This window comes from Crocuta crocuta, unplaced genomic scaffold (assembly GCF_008692635.1).
Source record: "Crocuta crocuta isolate KB4526 unplaced genomic scaffold, BGI_CrCroc_1.0 scaffold248, whole genome shotgun sequence".
Classification (NCBI taxonomy): Eukaryota; Metazoa; Chordata; class Mammalia; order Carnivora; family Hyaenidae; genus Crocuta; species Crocuta crocuta.
The window spans coordinates 2,143,436-2,163,192 of record NW_027532409.1 but is presented as its reverse complement, the minus strand read 5'-3'; the positions used below and the strand labels follow the sequence as shown (position 1 = coordinate 2,163,192).

At 58.2% G+C, this 19,757-nt stretch overlaps 1 protein-coding gene across 2 annotated transcripts in view; it reads left to right on the top strand.

Moving 5' to 3' along the window:
* PLCG1 (phospholipase C gamma 1) overlaps positions 1-12,389 on the top strand; it is a 37,165-nt gene extending 24,776 nt beyond the window's left edge. The window contains exons 7-32 of one of the 2 annotated variants that reach the window (XM_077778891.1): positions 153-187; positions 389-461; positions 566-667; positions 888-1,006; positions 1,093-1,178; positions 1,254-1,374; positions 2,135-2,303; positions 2,418-2,540; positions 2,625-2,726; positions 2,806-2,993; positions 3,231-3,431; positions 3,506-3,625; positions 3,714-3,894; positions 4,774-4,851; positions 5,582-5,685; positions 5,903-5,999; positions 6,269-6,338; positions 6,807-6,964; positions 8,304-8,400; positions 8,542-8,766; positions 8,846-8,994; positions 9,784-9,898; positions 10,003-10,164; positions 10,280-10,368; positions 10,466-10,650; positions 10,830-12,389. In XM_077778891.1, coding sequence (XP_077635017.1) covers positions 153-187; positions 389-461; positions 566-667; positions 888-1,006; positions 1,093-1,178; positions 1,254-1,374; positions 2,135-2,303; positions 2,418-2,540; positions 2,625-2,726; positions 2,806-2,993; positions 3,231-3,431; positions 3,506-3,625; positions 3,714-3,894; positions 4,774-4,851; positions 5,582-5,685; positions 5,903-5,999; positions 6,269-6,338; positions 6,807-6,964; positions 8,304-8,400; positions 8,542-8,766; positions 8,846-8,994; positions 9,784-9,898; positions 10,003-10,164; positions 10,280-10,368; positions 10,466-10,650; positions 10,830-10,872 — 3,192 coding nt within the window. In that variant the 3' untranslated portion in view covers positions 10,873-12,389. Of the gene's footprint in view, positions 1-152; positions 188-388; positions 462-565; positions 668-887; positions 1,007-1,092; positions 1,179-1,253; positions 1,375-2,134; positions 2,304-2,417; positions 2,541-2,624; positions 2,727-2,805; positions 2,994-3,230; positions 3,432-3,505; positions 3,626-3,713; positions 3,895-4,773; positions 4,852-5,581; positions 5,686-5,902; positions 6,000-6,268; positions 6,339-6,806; positions 6,965-8,303; positions 8,401-8,541; positions 8,767-8,845; positions 8,995-9,783; positions 9,899-10,002; positions 10,165-10,279; positions 10,369-10,462; positions 10,651-10,829 lie in introns of both variants that reach the window. The other variant, XM_077778890.1, reaches the window with a different exon arrangement.
* Positions 12,390-19,757: the final 7,368 nt, after the last annotated feature.

Genomic DNA, 19,757 nt, shown 5'->3' with positions numbered 1-19,757 from the left:
ATCAGCCCCGCTGCCCTGCTTGAGGGCTTTTGGGTGCCATTTCTCCAGCTCTTCTCCTTGAGGCCTGCCCCTGTCTCTTGCCCCAGCCTTTCTTCCTGAAAGCCCTTTTCCCACGTGGCCTCCCAGGGCTGACCAGGTTCTGTCTCCTGCAGATGGACCTCCCCTTCTTGGAAGCCAGTGCCCTGAGGTTTGGTTTGAAGTGGGGCGGTGGGGTTCTCCCCTGGTCCCTCCCAGTGTAGGTGGGAGGCAGTGGGAGGGGGTGAGCCATGCTGGACCCTTTGGGGCAGCTGTGCTGGCCAGGAGCTGGGCTCTGCCTTCCGAGGGGCCCCTCACTGTCCAGGCTGCGCCAGCCAGCTGGCTGCCAGGTACTTCCCCTTCTTCCCCACAGGGCGGGAGAGCGGCCAGAGCTCTGTCGTGTGTCCCTTCCTGAGTTCCAGCAGTTCCTCCTCGAGTACCAGGGGGTATGACTGGACTGGGCAGCGCCAGGGTGCCTGGCTGAGGGGGTGGGGACTGGACTCGTCACTAGCGGCGTCTCATGTGCTCCTCACCACCCCGCCCCCACCAGGAGCTGTGGGCCGTTGACCGGCTTCAGGTGCAAGAATTCATGCTCAGCTTTCTCCGAGACCCCCTGCGAGAGATTGAAGAGCCATACTTCTTCCTGGATGAGGTGAGCCTTGCCTTTCACCTGTCAGGGTGGGGGGTGCTGCCCAGAACCCCACCTGGGTTCCAGGAGCCAGATTCTCCTTAGGGTTGCCCCCTCGCTCCCCCCACCGTTTCCCTTGCTCACCACAGTGGACACTGAGCGTCTCTCCGTCCCAGCACTGCCATGCCCGCAGGCTGGGGTAGGTGCTCACTTTGTCTTTCTTTTCCTGCCCATTCCTGAACAGTTTGTCACCTTCCTGTTCTCCAAAGAGAACAGCGTGTGGAACTCGCAGCTGGACGCAGTGTGCCCGGACACCATGAACAACCCGCTCTCCCACTACTGGATCTCCTCCTCCCACAACACGTAAGTGCCACCCTCGGGCCCCACCCGGGCCACCCTTGGGAGGGAGGCACTCACGCACCCGCCCTTGCCTCTCCTTCCCTGTCCAGGTACCTGACTGGGGACCAGTTCTCCAGCGAGTCCTCCCTGGAAGCCTATGCTCGCTGCCTGCGGATGGGCTGTCGCTGCATTGAGTGTGCGTGGGGGCCGGGGCTGGGGGAGGAGGTTGGGGGGGGCCTGCCCTCTTGACTATGGTTGTGTTGCTCTCCAGTGGACTGCTGGGATGGCCCAGATGGGATGCCAGTCATTTACCATGGACACACCCTTACCACCAAGATCAAGTTCTCAGACGTCCTGCACACCATCAAGGAGCACGCCTTTGTGGCCTCAGAGTGAGTGGGGGATGGGGCGAGGGCTAGGGTTAGCTTGGCTCCTGCTCTGTCCTGTGGCAGAGGGTCCCCTCCAGTGCCCTGTCCCCACATCCCGCTTTTTCTTACTTTCGTCCTTTTGGGCCTCTCCTTTCTTGCTGTTTGTTTACTTGACCCATTCTTCCTAAGCTCCTTCCTGTTTCTTACATCCATGGTCTGCCCTCTTCATGGTTTTTCCCTAGCTTGTGGAGCAAACTAAAGCTCTCCCATCCTCACAAAATACCTCCTTAACCCTGGACTCTAGGCCATTGTCCTGCCAACCCCTTTCCCTTCACAGCCCAGAGAGTGGTCCCCGTCCCCACCTGCTGTCCTGCAGTCCGTGTTCACCCGTACCCGTGCTCACGAGTCCCTCACACCTTGCTGGAAGGGATCAGCAGGGGCCCCAGCAACTAACTGCAGGGTGATGCCTAGCTCTCCTTACCTTCTTGCTGGTGGGCCGTCTCTTGCACTGCTGGGAGAGCCCCCATAGCTGGACCAACTCTGGGGACCTCTGTCTGTGTAGTCCCATCCCTTTGTTCCTCTTGCACCCTTTGGTGCCCCTGTGGGACCTTCTCCACCCTTCCAGCGACCAAGGCCAGCATCTTCTCTGGGTAGCTTTCCCTATGGACAGGGCTGCCAGGCCCTTGGTTCCTAACGCCTCCGTCTCTGAGGGGGTGTTTGGACTGAGCACTGACCCCTCAAAATTGTAAGGCGTCTGTCACTGCACTAGCTCCTTACATTTTAGGTACCCGGTCATCCTGTCCATTGAGGACCATTGCAGCATCGCCCAGCAGAGGAACATGGCACAGTACTTCAAGAAGGTGCTTGGGGACACACTCCTCACCAAGCCTGTGGACATCGCTGCCGATGGACTCCCCTCACCCAACCAGCTCAAGAGGAAGATCCTTATCAAGGTAGGGGTGGGGCCCCCACACTTCCCAGCACCCCTCCCAGGCCATTGCAGCCTGGGTGAGGAGGAGGGGCGCTGGGACTGGGGGGCACTGCCATGTCCTGGCCTGTCCCCATAGCACAAGAAGCTGGCAGAGGGCAGTGCCTATGAGGAGGTGCCTACGTCAGTGATGTACTCAGAGAACGATATCAGCAACTCGATCAAGAACGGCATCCTCTACCTGGAGGACCCTGTGAACCACGTGAGGGCCAGGTCGGGCCAAGCATGGGGAGGGGCACCGTGGGAGAAGGCCTCCGTTCACGGGCCCCACTTCTGTCTCTCCCAGGAGTGGTATCCCCACTACTTTGTCCTGACCAGCAGCAAGATCTACTACTCTGAGGAGACCAGCAACGACCAGGGCAATGAAGATGAGGAGGAGCCCAAGGAGGTGAGGGGCCAGCCCAGGGCTGGGGGCTGGGCCGGGGTCAGAGTCACCGAGTGTCTTTGCTGTCACCCTCCCCCCACAGGCCAGTGGCAGCACAGAGCTGCACTCCAGTGAGAAGTGGTTCCACGGGAAGCTCGGGGCAGGACGGGATGGGCGGCACATAGCCGAGCGCCTGCTCACGGAGTACTGCATCGAGACCGGGGCCCCTGATGGCTCCTTCCTCGTGCGAGAGAGCGAGACCTTCGTGGGCGACTATACCCTCTCTTTCTGGTAACCTACTCCTGGCGCGTGTACACTCCAGTGCAGCACCTCCCGGACACCACCACAGTCTATGGTTGGTCTCTGCCACAGGCTCCCCGATGGAATGCGATCTCCTCACACGCACACACACACATATACTTCTCAGGGTGCTTTGAAGCCCTCCTTCAGGGCCACCCTGCACCTGAACAGCTTAGGCACCTCGCTTGCTCCCGACCTGCTCCTCACTGCCTCCCTGTCTTCCCCCAGGCGGAATGGGAAAGTCCAGCACTGCCGGATCCACTCTCGGCAGGACGCTGGGGCCCCCAAGTTCTTCTTGACAGACAACCTGGTCTTTGACTCGCTCTATGACCTCATCACGCACTACCAGCAGGTGCCCCTACGCTGCAACGAATTTGAGATGCGCCTCTCAGAGCCTGTCCCGCAGACCAATGCCCACGAGAGCAAAGAGTGAGGGAGGGGCCGAGGGCTGGGTGGGGCACCTGAGTGGCGATGACCAGGGCTTGACTTTGGCCTGTCTTCAGGTGGTACCATGCCAGCCTGACCAGAGCTCAGGCCGAGCACATGCTGATGCGTGTCCCCCGGGATGGGGCCTTCCTGGTGAGGAAACGGAATGAGCCCAACTCCTACGCCATCTCCTTCCGGTGAGGGGTGTGGCCTCTGGGCACTGTAGGTGATGTGGGGCTGCGCCTGAGTCTGGGCTGCCCTGACCCGTGTGGCTGTTGTGTTAAGGGCCGAGGGCAAGATCAAGCATTGCCGCGTCCAGCAGGAGGGCCAGACGGTGGTCCTGGGCAACTCAGAGTTCGATAGCCTCGTGGACCTCATCAGCTACTATGAGAAGCATCCGCTGTACCGCAAAATGAAGCTGCGCTATCCCATCAACGAGGAGGCACTGGAGAAGATCGGCACAGCTGTGAGGGCCCGGTGCTTGCAGGGGCGTGGTGGGCAGGGTGACCCTGGGCTAGCTGCTGGGCGGTGGCGGGACTGTCTGTGTGTGGGTCACAGAAGCCAGGGATGAAGCTCCCAGGAGGGTCACCCTGCCCAGCTGGGGCCACAGTGTGAGTGCGGTGTCCCAGAGGGAATGTCTTCCACAAGGATGTGTCTGCGAGGACTGGCATGCGTTAGGTGAAGGTGTTCGAGCGGGGAGCCCCTGCGAGCTGGGGTGTGGGATCAGGAGGTCCTGGAGCTCACGCAGGGAGATGTAGGCTCAAGGCCAGAGGCTTACCCAGCAGGTGTGGACCGGACGTCACCAGGGCGGGGGAGTTGGCTGCAGAAGGCGGAGGCACGGGGGTGAGACAAGTGAGGTACAGGCTGCACGGATGGCACGGGGATGGGGAGGGCTCGGGACTTGGACTGAAGGAAGGTGCCTAGGACGGGAGGCCTGCTTGAGACCTGGCATTGGCGAGCACAGGTGACCAGGGAGAGGACTGTGGATCCTGGAGCCCGGGGCTGGGCTTGGTGGATAGGCAGCGTGGGGCGCCCCTGCCCCACACTCAAAAGGATGTTGAGTGCGTGGCTCCCGTGGGATTCTGCAGCAGTGCTTTGGGGCCTTCAGGAACGGAGAGGTTTCCGAACCGTGGGGTGGGCCTCAGGGGTTAACATGGAGAGAGGGAATGGTGAAGCTGTGCCTGCTCAGGTCCGAGTTGCTGGGGCACCGGGTGCCAGGGGAGGGGCCCGACCTGCCCTGGTGAGGAAGGCCATGTGGAGGCCTGCCGCAGCGACAGGGGCACGGGGAAGCCAGCAGCCCTGTCCGCTCCAGGTGTTCATGTGTACCGCTCGGTCCTCTTTCCAGGAGCCAGACTACGGGGCCCTGTATGAGGGCCGCAACCCTGGCTTCTACGTGGAGGCGAATCCTATGCCGACTTTCAAGGTACAGCCTCGGGCCTCTGGGCGCAGGAAGCTAGAGAGGCTCCTGGCTGCTCAGGGCTTGTATTTCTCTCCAGGGGGCGGGGAGGGGGGTGCATCTGTGGTCGTTGTGGAGAAGTGGTGTTTGTGGTTTCCCAAGTCCTTAGAGCTTGTGAGAGATGTGTGGTTGGTGTCTGACCACAGCTCTCCTGGGGCTGACCCCTCTCCCAGTCCCTGTTCCTGGGGGTCAGCACTGACCCCTCCAGACTGCTCCCTGGGGTAAGTCCTGTTTGCTCCCCGGGTGGCAGCAGGGTAGGGGTAGGCCACAGTGGCCAAGACACTTTGTTCTTTGCTACTCACTCTCTCACTACGTGCAGATCCCTCAGAAAGGACCTTTCTTTTTTCTCTAAGGAGTGAGGAGCTGTGCTCTGCCCTTCAGCAGCCAGGGAGGCTGGGAGAAGGTTCTTTCTCCTACTTTCCAGATGAGGAATGATGGGGTCCCCGTCATGCCCATAAGCTTTCAGGTCCTGGGGGAGGCACCGGGGCACCTGCAGACACTCCTAGCCTGTCAGCCCTGGCTCCTGGGGGCAGAGTCGAGGATCTCGCTGCGGCCCAGGCGGAGGCTTGCAGTGTTCCGCACGCGCCCTGAGGAGCCTCCATGGCAGAGGTTCTGGGTCACGTGTGTCCTGGAGCCTCCCGTAGGGCTGATGGCGAGGATGGGCTGCCCGCTCTAACCAGTGGTCCACCCTCTGCAGTGTGCGGTCAAAGCACTCTTTGACTACAAGGCCCAGAGAGAGGATGAGCTGACTTTCACGAAGAGTGCCATCATCCAGAATGTGGAGAAGCAAGAAGGCGGCTGGTGAGCCCGGTCCCCAGAGCCTGTGGCGGCCATGGCGGGCTGGGAGGCGAGGGCCCCGTGTGCGCTGGCCACTGTGCTGTGGTGGTGTGTCCGTCCCACGTATGTGCGCCCAGTGGTGTTCCCGCAGCCTGGTTAGGTGCGGGGCCCCTGACGAGGGGTACCCTCCCTGTGGGAGTTCGGGGTGGCTGCTGGGGTCAGCACACTGTGACTTCCACAGGTGGCGGGGGGACTATGGTGGGAAGAAGCAGCTGTGGTTTCCGTCAAACTACGTGGAAGAGATGGTCAGCCCCGCGGCCCTGGAGCCTGAGAGGGAGGTGAGAGCCGTGTCAGTGGGGCAGAGTCCCCATCCCCAGGCTCTTGTGTGTATGCCTGTCACGTGCAATGTCGGATGTACCTGTGCATGTACAGCCACCAGTCACCTGCAGTCCTGTCACACCCGTGGGGTCCGTGGTTTCTAGTACACGTGCTGTTTGTGTTGTCATGCGTGTGCTTGTAAGAGGTGTCCGTCGCACGCACACAGACGTCCCTTTCTGCGCATGTATGTAGCAGATGTGCTGACGACCATGGGCTTTGCTTTCCACAGCACTTGGACGAGAACAGCCCCTTGGGGGACTTGCTCCGGGGGGTCTTGGATGTGCCAGCTTGTCAGATTGGTGAGCCCCCGCCCCTTTCTCCAGCCCACTGTTCCTTAGGGTCAGGCTCTCCTTTGTGGCTCCCTGTGTGTTCTGTGGGAAGAAGCCAGTGGCTGGCCCCCCCAGAGGCTGCCCTCACTCTGAGCTCTCCCTGTGCTTGGATGCTCTCTGACTCCCCAGGCTCCTTTCCTCACCTCCAGCTTTGACCCCTTGTGTGCTCAGCCAGAGTCAGGCACCGTGGGTGACATGGAAGGCTAGCTGACCTCCACAGTCCTCGGAGGCTGGGGCACAAGGTGTGACGGTGGCTTGCAGACAGGGTGGGGCACGTGAGACAGACCGAGGTTTGAGCCCTGGCCGCCTCTCCTGGCAGCACAGCCTCCCCTCCCTCACGACCCATAGGGAGGAGGGCAGGTGGTAAGGGGCTCCGAGCCAGCACCTGGGCTGGGGGACAGAGACATCTTTCCAAGTACTGTTCTCCTGCTCTCCCAGCCATCCGTCCCGAGGGCAAGAACAACCGGCTCTTCGTGTTCTCCATCAGCATGGTTTCTGTGGCACACTGGTCCCTGGATGTCGCTGCTGACTCACAGGAGGAGCTGCAGGACTGGGTGAAGAAGATCCGAGAAGTGGCCCAGACGGCAGACGCCAGGGTGAGGGGCATCTGTGGGACGCAGGGGTGCAGGTGGGCAGCATGTGAGCCTGTTGGGGGTGACGCCTGCAGTGCCAGGCCTGCCTCCGGGCCGGGGCCTGGAGGAAACAGCGCACACACTGCAGGCCGTGCAGCTCGTTCTAGGCGGAGAGGGAGATAGTGGCCACGGGCCACCCCGTGGATCTGCCTGCCTGGTCGGCAGTTGGGACACACGGGCCGAGGCAAGAGCAGTCCTGTGCTGGAAGCAGGAGTGGGTCCCCAGAGGCTTGGGAGGGGTGGGTGGCGTGGAGCGGGGAGAGGGTTTAACTTTGGAGGGTGTCGGTGGCAGGAGGAGCCAGGGAGGGCGGGCCCGAGAGGCTGGAGGTGGCCAGGCATGGGTGGTATCTGATGTGTGAGGGCTGCAGCGGTACCAGTGGGCACGATAGGAACCTGAAAGTGCCCGTGGTTTTGGCAGCAGCAAGCGGCCCTAGTGTCACTAGCTGGAACCATGGTGGTGGGTACTGCGGAGTGTGGAGCGCCAAGCACAGCCTCCGCGGGGCTGGAGCCTGGGCAGGATTGACGCTGGCTGGGGAGGAGCCAGCCGGGAGGAGCCTGGGGGAGCGGAGAGCAGGAAGTATTCACAAGGGTTAAGGGAATTTTGTGTGATGGCCATTCCTGTGTGGGTGTGCGTGGAGGGCGACAGAACAGGTCTGTGGCTGCTTTGGAGGATGGGCGCCTGTGAGCCTCACAGAGAACACAAGGTGCTGAGGACTTTACTGGCAGACTGGCTGGTTGAGGGGATGTATTCTGGGGTCTGGGCTGAAAGAGGAAGTAAGAGTGTGAGCATAGGAACTCTTGATGAAGAAAGTGGGCCTCCAGAGGTATGAGGACAGGATGAGGTGCGCTTGAGAGTCGCTGTGGTGGGCAGGTGGCTGCGTCAGGCATGACAGCATCTGAGGCCTTGAGGCTATTAGGCATCGAGGTGGGAGGAGCCTCCTCAGCACCGAAGACTGAGCCAGAGACCTGAGTCCCCACTCAAGTCACAGGAGGTTACCTTACTTAAGGGAGGCTAGGTACCTGACAGTCACAGAGCATCACCAGAGAGTGCAGCCAACCCCGGGACCCTGTACTATCACTGGGGCATGGGTGACCAGGACACAGCCTCTAAGAGTTTTAGGAGGGCTAGTGTGGCCTCGGGGGCAGAGAAGAGGAAGGAGGATTCTGGCGTTTACTGCCCAGTGGGGTCGGGAAGATTCGGGAGACAGGGCAGGACCCAGAGAGCACCTGCAGTGTAGGTATGCCTGAGGCTGGCAGGGGGGTCCTTCCGTGTGGGGCTCCAGGCCACGTGTGTGTGTCACCAGCTCACGGAGGGGAAGATGATGGAGCGAAGGAAGAAGATCGCCCTGGAGCTCTCCGAGCTGGTTGTCTACTGTCGGCCTGTTCCCTTTGATGAAGAGAGTAAGGGCCTAGGGCCCCGTGGGGTGTGTTTGGGCACCTTCCCTGGCAGGTGGAAGGGGGGGAGCATTTCTTCCTTTTGTATCGGGGGTGGGGGAGCTGCCCAAGGGGGTGGGCTCTAAGCATTCTCTCTGTTTGGCCCAGAGATTGGCACAGAACGTGCCTGCTACCGGGACATGTCATCCTTCCCGGAAACCAAGGCTGAGAAATACGTGAACAAGGCCAAAGGCAAGAAGTTTCTCCAGTACAACCGGCTGCAGCTCTCCCGCATCTACCCCAAGGGCCAGAGGCTGGACTCCTCCAATTATGACCCCTTGCCCATGTGGATCTGTGGCAGTCAGCTTGTAGCTCTCAACTTCCAGACCCCAGGTGAGGAGGGGCCCTGTGGGGTGGGGAGAGGCTCTGGCGGGGCGTCGGGCTGGAGCCCACTGTACCTCGGCTCTTCCAGACAAGCCTATGCAGATGAACCAGGCCCTGTTCATGGCTGGTGGCCACTGTGGCTACGTGCTGCAGCCGAGCACCATGCGGGATGAGGCCTTTGATCCCTTTGACAAGAGCAGCCTCCGAGGCCTGGAGCCCTATGCCATCTGCATTGAGGTGGGTGGTGCTCACCTGAGGGCTTCAGGGTGGGTGGGGGTTGCTCTGCTGGGGCTCGTTTCTGGAGTCAAGGATGGGGTGCTGGTTAGTATGACTGCAGAGAGGGCACTGGACTGGTTTCTGAGCACGAGGAAGGTGTGACCATCCTCTGAGGTGGGAAGGCAGTTGCAAGTCTCCGCAGTGGGGCTGGGCCTAGGGTGGCGAAAGTCCCAGGCAGGTGGGCTAAATGTAGCCGGTTCTTGGCACTAAAGCGTCAGGCTGTCCAGGGAGGCCACGGGTAGCCGCTGCCTGGCAGGACAGGAAACTAGTGCCCGTGGTGCACTGTCCGCAGGAGCCAGTGGGATGGCACTTACTGGAATGGGGCTTGAGGGAGACTGGTCCCTGTCCCCACCTCTTAGAACAATCCCTGAGCACTTGACGCCCCCTGGTGAGAAGCTGTGGGGTGCCGGTTGGTGGGGCTGAGCAGTTTTGAAGGAGGGAAAGGATAGCACAAGGTGAGCGTGTGCTGCTTTCCTGAGATTTCGATTTTTTTTACATTGTGAGAAGGTAACTTAAAAGATTTTCATATTGAAACAGACATGGGTTTGATGAAGTAAATTGCAGAAACTCCCGTGAAAAGTTTGTCTGAAGCTTTTTCAAATACTACTGCGCTCAGGGCCCTGATGCCATGAGCCACTCAGTGGGCCGTGACTTTGGGGCCCAGCAGAGGGCGCACTGCCTCCACTGCACAGTGAGGACTAGGAGGGAGCGGCAAGGACAGCCCCTCGCCCATCTCTGCCTGCCTTCCAGGTGCTGGGGGCCCGGCACCTGCCGAAGAATGGCCGGGGCATTGTCTGTCCTTTTGTGGAGATTGAGGTGGCTGGAGCGGAGTATGACAGCGTCAAGCAGAAGACAGAGTTTGTGGGTAGGTCTGCCTTCCCCACGCACCACACCCTGCAGGCCCCTCTGCACCGGTGACCCTGTTCTCTCTTGGTGGTGGCCTGAGGCCTTCTGCCCCGACTTTTGCAGTGGACAATGGACTGAACCCTGTGTGGCCCGCCAAGCCCTTCCACTTCCAGATCAGTAACCCAGAATTCGCCTTCCTGCGCTTTGTGGTGTATGAGGAGGACATGTTCAGTGACCAGAACTTCCTGGCTCAGGCCACTTTCCCGGTTAAAGGCTTGAAGGCAGGTGAGGACGCTTCCTAGAGACGGTGCCTGGGAGCTAGCTTGGGGACCTGGGGAGGGTGGCCAGGCCCCCTGCTTGGCTCCATCCTGGGCTGAGGGCCAGGCCTTCCTCCTTCCAGGATACAGAGCCGTGCCTTTGAAGAACAACTACAGTGAGGACCTGGAGCTGGCCTCCCTGCTCATCAAGATTGAGGTTTTCCCTGCCAAGGTAACCACGAGGAAGGGGGCTGGGGAGGAGCCGGGCGGCAGCCTCACGAGGCCCAGGAGTCGCACTGACCCCTTGTGCACGGCCCTTGTGGAAGCAGGAGAACGGTGACGTCAGTCCCTTCAGTAGTCTGTCTCTGCGGGAACGGGGCTCCGATGCCTCCGGGCAGCTGTTTCATGGCCGGGCCCGGGAGGGCTCCTTCGAAGCCCGCTACCAGCAGCCCTTTGAGGACTTTCGCATCTCCCAGGAGCATCTGGCAGACCATTTTGACAGTCGGGAACGAAGGTGAGGGGCTGGAGGATGGGTGGCGAGGGGTGCGAAAGATGGGAAGAAGTGCTTGCTGCCCCTTCTGGGTCCTTCTCGTGCCTCCTGGGTGGGTGGAAGTTATAATTGTCTGGCTCCGGGCTGTCCCACTGCGCTCTGAGGCCCCACCGCCGGTAAGGACACTCTCTTCTTGTGTCCAGGGCCCCACGAAGGACTCGGGTCAACGGGGACAACCGCCTCTAGTTGTGCGCCAGCCTCGTTGAGAGCAGCAGGTGCCGCACACCTCATGGAGGGCCGTGAGCTGGGTTCTTGAGACGTGGCCTGTCGTGGCAGCCTTCCTGGCCCTGGAGCCTGGATTCCAGCAGTGACTGCTAGACGAAACCAAGCCATTAAGGAGTTGTATTACTGTCCGGGGCCTCCGGGCCCCAGCTCTGGGTGAAGGCAAACACTGTACTTTGTCTCGAATTAATTAAGCACACACCTCTCATCCTGACTTCTGGAGATGGAGCTTTCCATCTGTGGGGCCAGGACCGTGGCTGCCTCAGCCTGTGGCACAGGAGGCTCTGAGGAACCGCTGACCTTCCTGAGGAGGAGCAGCAGCCTCACGGGGCCAGAGAAACAAACCCAAGTTTACACTGTCCTGTAGCTTTAAACCCCCAGCCGGGCAGGGGTGGGGGTAGATGCCCCCGTGGTTTGGCCCTGGAGCCAGGGCAGAGGAGCACAGGACCTGCCTGCTCAAGGAGGAGAACACAGCACAAGGGCATGCTGCCCGTGGCTGGGACCACAGCCCAGCCCTCAGGATACAGGGGACCGTGTTAGAAATAGCAGCATCGGGCGGCCCAGGCTGCTGTGGGCCAGGGAGGCTCGCCCTGCGGGCCACTGTGTGAGGGGCCTGAGGTGGCCCAGGGTGCCGCTGGAATGGGGACAGCAGCCCCTCAGGACCGTGGGAGGATGAGGGGAACCTGGATGCCCTGCTCTGGGCTGCACCACCTGCCTGCTGCCCGAAGCCGGGGGGCAGCCCAAGGTTGACACTCCGGACGTGAGCCTGGAGTCCCGACCTGCTCACCGGTGCTGGCCGAGCACAGCAACAACTCCTGCCACCTTGTCTAGGAGGGCACACCTTGCTTCTCCGCGGAGGGCACCGGGCGGCAGAAGGTCTGACAGCAAGGCCGGTGGACTTGAGGCCTTTGTTGGAGACGGGCGCTGGCACGGCCAGAAGGGAGGAGCGTGCCGCAGGCCACGCCGGGGATTCTCCCCAGGACATTCAGGCAGTGCCACACAACTGGCAGGTCCTTCTTCGAGGCGCCCTTCAGCAGGCCGGCCAGGGGACCCCCTCCCCCCCCACCCCCGTCCTGTTCCAGGCTGAAGACCACTCTCCCCGTTGCAGCAGAAGACCTGGGCTCTGAGTCTGCAGACCGCACTGTGGGAAGATGTGGAGATTAGCCCAAGTATTCATTAAACCAGTGAAAGTCCTTACTGGGCATCTGTGATGTTGGAGTATGGAATTTTAAAGGTTATTTTTTGCACACCCTGTTTCCTACGATGTTCATTATTTCACATAGGATGTATGATTTTCTCTGTCTTCCACTTCTAACCGGAAAGCTGCTTGGCTGGGGGGTGGGGGAAGCAAAACGAATGAACTGGTCTGTGCACTGTGGCAGAACTGTTATTTTTATGGATTTTACAGCTCAACTAACAGTGTTACCTTTTCGAGATTTATATATTTATATACTCTTAAGAAAAACCACTGAGCCGTTAAAGCCTTGTTATTATTCAATCCTAATAGTGATTCAGTTTTCTATAGTTTACTTTTAGGGTAGAAGGTAAATTATTTAACGTTATATTAAACTTCCCATATCATGAATTGTAAACCAAAAGAAATTATACAATTTCTGAGAAAATGTATTGGTTTATTTAAACTAATTCTGAAGCTGTCTTTGCAAGTACGACCTTGCAGTCCTGTCCATGGCAAACATAGCTACGTATGGCTGCCAGCGTTTGGTTTATAATTGAAATATTAACAAAAGTCGTAAATTTTATTGGAAAAGCTTTCCTTTTGAAAAGAACAGCCGTATTATTTTTCTTCTCAGTAGTATTGTAACAAAGTTAGTGACTCTCCCCGCTCCTCACCTTTGGAGGCAGCCTTGGAGCAGGGCCTCAGGGAGGGGCCGGCGACCAGCCCACACGTGGGGACAGCTGTGCTGCGCACGGTAAGGCCGTCAGGAACGGGCCGGGGGTGGGAGGAGCAGCAGCAGCAAAGCCTGTTCTGGTCGGTGGTTCTTGTTTGAAGGCAAAGACGATGCCGTGTGCGGTCCTTAGGAACACAAGAAGGTTAAGGACGGGTCTGTGCTGTGCGTAGGCGAGGGGACGGCCACTGTGCCGCTGGCTGCTTCCATTTAGTTGGTGAAAAGACCCTGGAAAGGAGACGGGAAGGTTGGGAAGGCAGCCCCACGCAGGGGTCCAGGCCCGTGGGCACGAGGGCGCCCCTCAGCGCAGCCGGCACACGCGAGCCCACTGCGCTCGTTTGGCCTCTTAAGAGCTGCCAGCCACACGATGGTCCCCACGTCCCTTTAACTTGGGTGCTCTCTCATGGGCTCCAGGAAGACAACTTGCCAGGTGGTTATTGTGCAGGAGAGGCAGGCAGGGAGTTTTTGGCAACTTCCCTGGTCAAACGCTCCTCCCTCCTCTGGGCTACAAAGCAGGGTGAGAAGACCCTCTCCTCCAGCTCACCTGCAGAGGGGATGTTGGGGGAGAGCAGCCCGCCAGCCCTGGTGGTGAGCGGGATGCAGCCGGAGCCCTTCCCCAGTTCACAGAAGCCTCTCCTTTCAAAGAACAGCAGCTTTTGAAAGAAAGGTTTGCCAGGTGCCACTCTGGTTACCTCGATAACTTGCGACCAAATCTTTGCCCAGACGTGGATGAAAAGGCCCAGCCCTTACCTTCCCGCAGCTGTTTTCCTGGTGGTCTGCACTGATGCAGGTCAAGAATGATGCAACACACACAGCTGCCTGCCTGGTGGGTGGATGGGGACAGGCCTAGAAAGTCAGCCCAAGGATCCTGAAAAGATGCAGGTAAGTGTAATCAGTTGGTTCTTAAAATGGTAATTATTAGTACATTGCTGGTGTGATAATTCATAGACCAAACAATGTGGGGAAAGAGCAGGATTTTTAGTCAAGTCCAAGGCTGATTAAGAGTTACAGGTTCTGAGGGGCATCTGGGTGGCTCAGTTGTTAAGCATCGGACTTTGGCTCAGGTCATGATCTCACAGTTCATGAGTTTGAGGCCCACTAGTGAGCTCGAGCTCTGCTTCAGGTAAAACACGAGCCCTGGGGGAGCCCCGCTTCTCTCTGCCCCCTCGCTCACTTGCACCCTTTCAATCTCTCAAAAAAAAAAAAAAGTTACAGGTTCCCAGCATCCCTTTTCTATATGACAAGTCAGACCAAAGACCTAACAATTCCCAAGTTGACAGATTGAGGGCAAGTCCTCGTTCATTCTAGTTCCCTGAGCACCACCCACTTGGAGAGCTGGGATCAGTTTAAAATACTTCCCTTCATCCACTGAACTAGATACAACAGCCAGTATCAGAGCACCCACTGCTCCTGGTCTTGCTGGCCCCCCGGGGCTTTCTCCCTAGGGCTTCTCTGTTCTACTCAGAAGGATGGTCATTTTCCCATTGACCTGAACTTCCCTGAAAAGGGTTTTCTTGCTCCCAATTCTTGTGGCCAGGAGAGAGCTTTTCTAATGTGTGGAGGAAGAGTTGTGGCCTTTCCGTTAAGAGTCTGCCTGTCCTCGCAGGACACCCTTGGCTTTTTCGTGTTGACGATTTTTATTTTAATCAGGATGAACCTCCATTTACTGAGCAAGTGTCTTTTCGGTGTGTGGCGTCCCTAAGGCAGCTTCGTGGGCCTGAGGCACGTGTCTCCCCAGGGCTCCCCTGCTGCACTACCTTTGCCTTTCACTGCAAATGCCTTGATCTTTCTTCCTGGTGGAGAACATGACAGCTCTGAGTCCTGCAAATGCACAGATCAGTTTCATCTCCGTTTTCTCCATACAGACCTGAGCTCGTTAATCGACCCAGGAGGCCCCACAAAGGGCTTGGGGGTGATGGGAGACCCTCACTTGAGACTGACTGTCTCGGCCTAGGGTGGGTAGTTGCTCGCCTCACCACGCGTGCGGGCCACGTTCCTGTGGTGCGACAGCTTGGAGGCATGAGCTTCTGCCCACTGGGTTATGCATCGCCTGGGAAGCTTCTAAAAAATACCAGTGCCGGGTGCCTGGGTGGCTTAGTCGGTTAAGCGTCCGACTTTCACTTAGGTCATGATCTCGGCGGTTCGTGGGTTCGAGCCCCGCGTTGGGCTCTGCTGACCGCTAGCTCAGAGCCTGGAGCCTGTCTTCGGATTCTGTCTCCCTCTCTCTCTGGCCCTCCCCTGCTCACACTGTCTCTCTCTCTCCTAGAAATAAATAAAACATTAAAAAAATCATCAAAACATCAAAACATAAACATCAAAAAAAAAAAAAAAATACCAGTGCCTAAAGCACCTAAGTATTTTTCAAAAGCTTCCCCAGGTGAACTGAGTGGAAAGTCAGGGTTGAGACCCACAAATGTGGGCAGAAGAAACCACAGAGGGCCACAAAGAGGGAAGTCCGTGGTACCAGAGGCAAAGACAAAAAGTGGACTGGCTCCCTGCAGGGGGAGTCCCCTCTCCTGGCTGGCTAGCACGCCAGGGACAAGCAGACTGCTCAAAGTGGCAGGCCTGGACTTCTCACCCAGTGCACACGTGCACACAGTGCTACCTGCAAGGTCAGCAGCTTTCTAAAGCCCCTGCAGAAAGAGCAGTCAGGGCGAGAACCCCTCTAAGAGGGGAAGACAGCAGTTTCTGACTCCAGTTAAGGACAGTGCCATTAATAAGATCTGTGGTGCCAAGCACACAAGACACCCTCCCCCCTCCCCTCCTCCCAGGCACATCCCCACCTGGAGGCTGGGGCCGCTTAAAAACTCACTTGTTTTGGGGGTACCTGGGTGGCTCAGTCGGTTAAGCGTCTGACTTCGGCTCAGGTCATAATCTCACAGTTTGTGAATTTGAGCCCCGTGTCGTGCTCTGTGCTAACAGCTCAGAGCCTGGAGCCTGCAGCCTGCCTCAGATTCTGTGTCTCCCTCTCTCTCTCTGTGTCCCTACCCTGTCCATGCTCTCTTGCTCCCTAAGATAACAAAAAACAAAACAAAACCTCCCTTGTCTTTAGGTTTGAGCCCATCCTCTCACCGTTTCTGTTTAGAAAGGGAACCACTATAAGCAGGATCTGGTTATCCCACCACACTAGCTCACGGAACAAAATAAGGTCCTACCTCCTCACCTCTCAGTTAAAGGGATCACGCCCCGTCTCCACTGGAGAATCCTCCTTGGGCCTTTCTCTGATGGTCGCCAGGGGACTCCTGCCCGGAGGCCACTGCCACTGCCCCCAGGAAGCTCAGCAACCCCAGGAGGCTGCTACTGCCACCTCCGTCCGCGGTTGTGTCCCAGGAAGCCCCTGCCCGAGTCTGTACTCACCCCGGGCTTCCGCTGCTTGGTTTTCAGGCCTCCGCACCAGGCTGCTCTTGCTTCCAAGGACTTGCTTTACAGTCAACACAAAGCTGTTTTCCCAAGACTTCGTTGGCCTGGAGCCAACTCCAGGTCCTGGTGTCCACCTGGGGCCAGAATCACTGGCCGGCCTTGGTGTGTCTCTGCCCCAGGTGATTTTATACCTGGGCTCCCTTTTTCCTGTCACAGGCCCTCAGGGTCACCCCAACAAGACTCAAGTGCTCTGAATTTTAGAAACTGGCCTTTTTTTTTTTTTTTATAAAGATTTTTAAAAGTAATTTTTACCACCCAAGGTAGGGCTCGAACTCACAACCCCAAGATCAAGAGTTGCATGCTCCACCAACCTAGCCAGCCAGGTGCCCCAGAAATTAGGCTTGTAATCCTGTTCCTTTAAGGCTTCCAGGTCCTTAAGCAATATATTCGACAACCCCTCCTCAGCAAAAAGGAAAATGCTCTGCTTCTGAGCACTTCTCGTCATGGGCAGTGGGGAGGGAGGAAGGGACAAGAAAAGGACTTCCCAGGGCCCTCTCACAAGACACCTGATGACTGCCAAGTCTCACTCCTGTGCCTTTTGTCTATTTAGAGTAATTCTAAAAATCACAGTTCTGTCACACAGAAGCCAGTCCCGTGGACACAGCAGCATGGGAAACAGACGAGAACTTTCCTGAAGCGGGCTGAGGCTAATGGCCTTGCTCATCCATCCAAGCTTAAGGTCCGGCTTGCCCACTGAATAAGTCAGCAGATGTGAGATGTTCTTAGTTTTTCTGAAAGCTACCCCACAAAATAAAGTCAGCAGATGTGAAACATATTTACGTTTTTATTTAGTAACAATCAAAAGATCTGAAGTACCATTTCGGCCCAGTATCAAATTGTATAAGCAGTTTGGCCCTGCTCCCTCCCTTATCCAAATCCGCAGATACAAAATCTAGGAAATGTGCAATTTGCATCTTAGAAATAGCAGCATCCCCACAGGGGACCGCGTGAGGCCTGGAGACACAGCCCAGAGAAAGCAGCCCACTCGACCTCGGCACAGCCACTGTCCAAAGGCAATTTACGTCTTTCTGTTAAAAACACTCACCCTGGATAAAGAACTCCCGTTTGACCCAGGCCTGACCGACAGCGCACGCCCCCCTGGGCCGGTCTCACACCTGGCCACCGCAGGGAGGGGACCCTCTGGTACAGTTCAGTGAAGTTGCAGTTTGCCGCTGGCCAGACAGGGCACTTGTCTCTTAGCACCAAGATGGTCACGTCTTTGAGCCGTCTCTCTGGGAGACAGGAGGCGCGCTAAAGCCGACTGCTCACCAGCCATTCCCAGGGCCTCCCGTTGCTCCGAAGACCAGGTAAACGGGTGGTAGGAAACCAGGAACCCGCGCTCTCGGGCAGGACCCTGCAGCTCTGGCAACCTCCCTGACTTCCGCAAACACTGTGCTCAGTTAACTTCCGGTGGACAGCGGCCGGCAGGGGAGAGGGGAAGGTTGGCGTGTTTTCTTCGTACTAACAATTATGGCACGGGCAGGTTTTCCCGACACAGCTGAGCGACGTGGTGGCCCCCGAGTGCCGCAGGAACGCCACTGCACGGGCCACCCTTTCTCCCCTGGCCCGAGGGCCATGCTGGGCCCATGCTGAGGGCGGCCCGGCGCCCCCTCCAGCCAGCTCCTCTTGGCCTGGGACTCCCACCCTGCCAGCATTTAAAGCAAACTGCAAGAATGACGCCACTATGTGGGCAGGAACCAAGGATGAGTGACAGTCTTTCTCTTTCACCACAAATGACAGAACAGCTACCACGAGGGTAGATTCTTACCCTCCACCCATGCATCTACTCTGGGGTTTGACTCCTCGGAAAGACCATGCACTTGTAGCTTTCTATATTCAGGGACTCCATACAGCCTTTACTCTGGACAATTCGCCTTCGGCTCCAGCCGAATACTTCTTCCAAATACTTTCAAGTCACCCCTTTATCGTGCAAAGAACAGCAGTCACAAAGCATTAGCCAGGAAAAGCTATTCGTCAACATTCCAGTGCTCGGGGTGCACACACGGCAGGGCCGGGCTCCAGAGGAGCCCTAGCGGCAGGCAGACGCTCAGACCCCTTCCAGTACCCTGGCTTGCCACCTGCCCCAGCNTGCATACCCCTCCCTCTGGCTCCAGCCTGAACAGCCACAAGAGCCAGGCTCTGGGGGCTGCGGAAGCCTTGGGGCTGGCGACAGCAAAGCAGTAGCCGTATGCCCTTTGTGGATCCTGGCGGGCCTGCAAACCAAAGACAGCATTTTTCAAAATCAAGGCAGCAGGTGCTCGCTCCCACCCTTGTCCATAGGGCGACCAGGGCCTGCCCGGTCTGTGCCAGGCATCGGGCTTCTGCCCCTGCTCCAGACTTCGGCAGTTAGAATGGTTGCTTCCTGCTGGATCCAGGCTGTCCGGTCTCCAGGCTGGTGAAGGACTAGGACCCCGTTGAAAGAAGAGGCCAGGTTAGCGGCCTCAGTCTTCACAAGTGCGCTCAGCACTGAAGAACAGACAAGCAGACTCTGGATGCCCCCCTGGGGCCCTCTACTTCACACCCCCGCATACACGCGCCGGGTGGTTCTGAGAACTGCCTTCCCAGGACGACCCGGTGCCAGGAACGCAACACAGACTGAGGCAGGGACACACTCAAACCGAGGCCTTGCCATTCCGTGTGGGACAGGGCTGGGTGGCACCCATGATCGTCACCTCTGCCCAGGCACTTGGCCCAAATCAAAACCCATCACTTTGCTGAGAAGTTGCCTGGTCTCCTCAGCCCTGCTGTCGCACAGCCTGGCTGTTCTAAGTGGCCAGAGAAACAGCATGACAGTCACCTCGATCGAAGCCAGGCTTGGGGAGTGGTCCATTTAGAAGAAAGCCTGGGCTCCCCACTCCCTGCTTTCTCAGGTGCCAGGCGCTCCCCAAGCCACGTGGAGACGTCCCCTAAGGTGAGGCCAGGAAGACCGGGTGGGCCTGTGCTCCTCAGCAAGGGCAGCAAGTTGGGAGGCCGGGGGCCGGGGCTCCGGGCGGGAGCGAGCAGAGCCCAGCCTTATTTGCGTCCTGACCCGGGCTGCTGCCGGCTCTGCCCTGGAGTTAGCAGTGTGGACCCTAGCCCGTCTACGGGATCTGTTTTCTCCAGCTGACAACTGAGCCTTGTACTTACAGGAGATAAAGGGAAGTTTAAACTCAATACAAAAGGTGGGTCAGATCAATAACCTACCCCGAGTAAACTCTGAGCAAGGAAAGGGGGGGAGGGTGAGAAAAAGCCCAAATTCCAAGTTTGGTTTGGCTGGTTCTCTTCCCCTACAAAGTGCCTTTACCCACTTGGGCTGTGATGTTTAAACTGACCAGACTGCTCCAATCCAAGGATCTCGGCGCCAGAAGAGAACAGGCGGGCACAAGGCCACAGGGCCCGACACGGGGCAGCACAGGCAGGCCGCCGGGGAGGGGGCGCGGACAAGGCAAGCACCCGGCAGAAAGGCTGATGCCCACCCTCCATGGCAGCTGGCCTGGCACAGATGTCCCAGAGCCAGAGGGGAGAGACAGGTAACACAGGGCC